Below are 2,894 nucleotides of genomic sequence, written 5' to 3'. Positions count from 1 at the left end.
CATGTCCACGCCCTCCAGAAAATGTTCACCAGCTGAAGATGGCGCTGACAGAGGAATTGACGATGTTACCGCATAAATTTATCAACAACATCGTTCTAATTATGGACAGGCTGTGCAAAGCCTGCATCGACATTAGGGGTGGCCATATCTCCTACTGAGGACCACCTCTTCCCTTTGTTCCATCTTTGGCAGTGATGCATCTGTATCATGGCAGCCAGTGCTATGTTGCCATTTTGGAATAAAATCCCTCTGTACCGTTTTGTTTCCGTTGTTGTGTCATCATTTCTGTACCTCACGAGGTTCCTTTGGTATGCTTTTCCCATATCCAGGCCACTCCTATGAGAAGCTACAGGTGAAAACCTGATTGGTCCTTAAATTTTGCACACAAGTGTATTTGCTAATCATAATTATTAATAAGATATCCGTCTTAATTTTTTCTGAAAGAATTTAAAAACTCAACAATTTTTGCAATATCACTTTAACTCTTCTAATCGTTCTTAATTTTTTCTAATTCATTTTTTTTTATATATTAGTGGAATCCTCACCATGAGCTTGTTGCAACGATCTGAGAGTTTCAGATAGTGACCATTTTTAAAAGCATACAATATTTGAAAGTGGTAAAATTGCGTGTCGCTTATCAACTTTGAACGATATGTGTACATCAGGGGTGTTCCTAGGGTATGGTGCCAATTGAAATTTTGCGCCCCTTTAAAATTTTCTTCATATGTGTATGTAAGTTTCAGGTTTCCAGGGGCCCCTTGAACATTGGCGCCCGGGTGCAGTGCACCCCAGCACCCTCGGGACGGCTCGCCCCTGGTGCACATGACAATAAAAGAATATCATTACGAAACGAGTTATTAGTAAGTAAAAATGATAAACAGGTGTTATCTTTATTTCATAAAAAGAGTGCAGTAATACATGCTTTCTGTACATCTAAATTATTTACATTAGTATCAAATTTTTTTTTTACATTTTTTCTGCAATCCATCTCATAAAATTAGCCATTTTCTGATCATCTAAACCTCACTGAGTGTCTGTATGTACACCAATGTAATAAATATATAAATATACTGTACATTCGCATCTTAAAGTTCAAAATCAACAATATACAAATTTGCATTTGATATTGAGAATCTTATGACGCGTGGTTCCACTTGTTGACTGTTCATCTTAAACTAAAATGTTGCACCATGTTTTAAGAATATTTGTTACCAATTTGACTACTATCCACAGTCATACTGACAACCGCACTATATGGTGGTGGAAGGTCAACAACTTCACTTTTCAAGTTCGGATTAATGGATGGATTGAAGATCTGTGGCCGAGGCATTTGCTGTTCAGACAAAGCAGTTGGCAGGAGTCCTGGGGTCGACCTAATCGGCGTAGCAGAATTAGGATTCCAGTAGGAAACATCAATCGAAGGAAGGACTCCACTCAACGCTGGATACGTAGGAGGTGGTGAATACGATGGACATGCACTATCCGCAAGCGGTGACGGATAAGACGTGTGCGAGCTGTTGTACTGATGAGCATTACGTTTCCGACAGCAAACAAAACAAATTGAGAGAAGCATGAGGAATCCAAAGACAGTAAAGACAGCGATCGCAATGGATGGTAACCCCATGTCCATAATTATGTCAATGCCTTTATTCTTTGCTGACCTAAAAAACAAAAGCTCACGTTAACATTTTAGCAGATGACTGGGATTTTACACAGTATAATATTCAAAGTTAAGCATCTCCCCTGAAGGTTGAAAAGTTACACAGCAGTAATCTCCATTTCAAACTTTGAACCAGAATAAATGATGGGATGTCGTTGGGAAGGACTTAACATATAACCGATTTCGGAGCATCTCGACTCTCCAAAAAGTTAATGGATAATGAGTGGTTAATAGCATTGATCAGGGTAAGCTACTGACACACGATCTAGGAAAATTGGGTTGATGAGCTGAGAAATAGCAGTTGAAGCTTAACATTGCCAAATGTACTGCATACGGATAGCAGCAATCCTAAATTAACATACCAACTGTGTAGTTGGTATGTCATACCAACACAGGAAAATTAAAAAGATCTCGGGGTAATTGTGCAGTCAGATATGAAGTTCTCTGAGTAGTGGAAACAGGCTGCCAGCAGAGTTCATGGGGTTTTGCCTATGATATACAGAAACTTTGCTAGCAGGAACAAGAACGTGATGATCCCTTTGAACAAGGCCATGGATAGGTCGCATATTAAGTAGTGTATACAGGTTTGGATGCCTCATTTTAGGAAGGATGTAGATCTGCTGCTGGAATGAGTGCAGAGAAAGGCACTGGTATTGGTGAAGTGAACAAAAAGGTGCCTTACTAAGAAAAGCTTCAGTTCTGCAAACTGCAGCGTCTGGAGACTAGGCACCTGCGTGAAAATCTGATGGAGGCGCTTAAGACCTTAATTGGATTGAGTAAGCTAATGTTGATGGTATTCTTCCTCTTGCGGAGACTACACACGAGGGGTGGGACATAAATTCAAGTTGAGGAAGGATGGTTGAAGAGTAGATGTGAGAAAGTTTGCCTTTATCCAGCGGTGGTTGATTTCTAGAACAAATTGTTATCTGTTGTTATAGAAGTGGGTGGTTTGAATAAATTCAAAGGACAACTAGACAAATTCTTAGAAAGTATGGATGGGTGAAGTGTGTAGATTTTTTTTTTTTTTTTTTTTGGCTAATGCTTCATAAGCTTGCTTTCTTGTATCATTTGCCACTACTAATACTAAGTTCCTGTGCAACATCGTGCGGAAGAGAAGCCAATTCGTTATAGTTGGGAATTCTATAGGGAACATTCATTTTCAAGGTTAAAGCAACGAGCGGAAGTGGGTGTGGAAAAACTGCACTTAAAATTGCCAAAGAACCTCCTAAGATCC

At 39.5% G+C, this 2,894-nt stretch overlaps 1 protein-coding gene across 1 annotated transcript in view; it reads right to left on the bottom strand.

Moving 5' to 3' along the window:
• Positions 1 to 1,108: 1,108 nt before the first annotated feature.
• Positions 1,109 to 2,894, bottom strand: part of LOC150075797 (uncharacterized) — a 7,422-nt gene continuing 5,636 nt past the window's right edge. The window contains exon 2 of the mRNA XM_090387417.1: positions 1,109 to 1,661. Coding sequence (XP_090243543.1) covers positions 1,196 to 1,661 — 466 coding nt within the window. The 3' untranslated portion in view covers positions 1,109 to 1,195. The remainder of the gene's footprint in view (positions 1,662 to 2,894) is intronic.

Source organism: Mastigoproctus giganteus, chromosome 13 (assembly GCF_048544385.1).
Source record: "Mastigoproctus giganteus isolate SK-2022 chromosome 13, ASM4854438v1, whole genome shotgun sequence".
Taxonomy (NCBI): domain Eukaryota; kingdom Metazoa; phylum Arthropoda; class Arachnida; order Uropygi; family Thelyphonidae; genus Mastigoproctus; species Mastigoproctus giganteus.
Note: the sequence above shows the minus strand (reverse complement) of the source record. Positions and strands in the feature narration are given on the sequence as shown.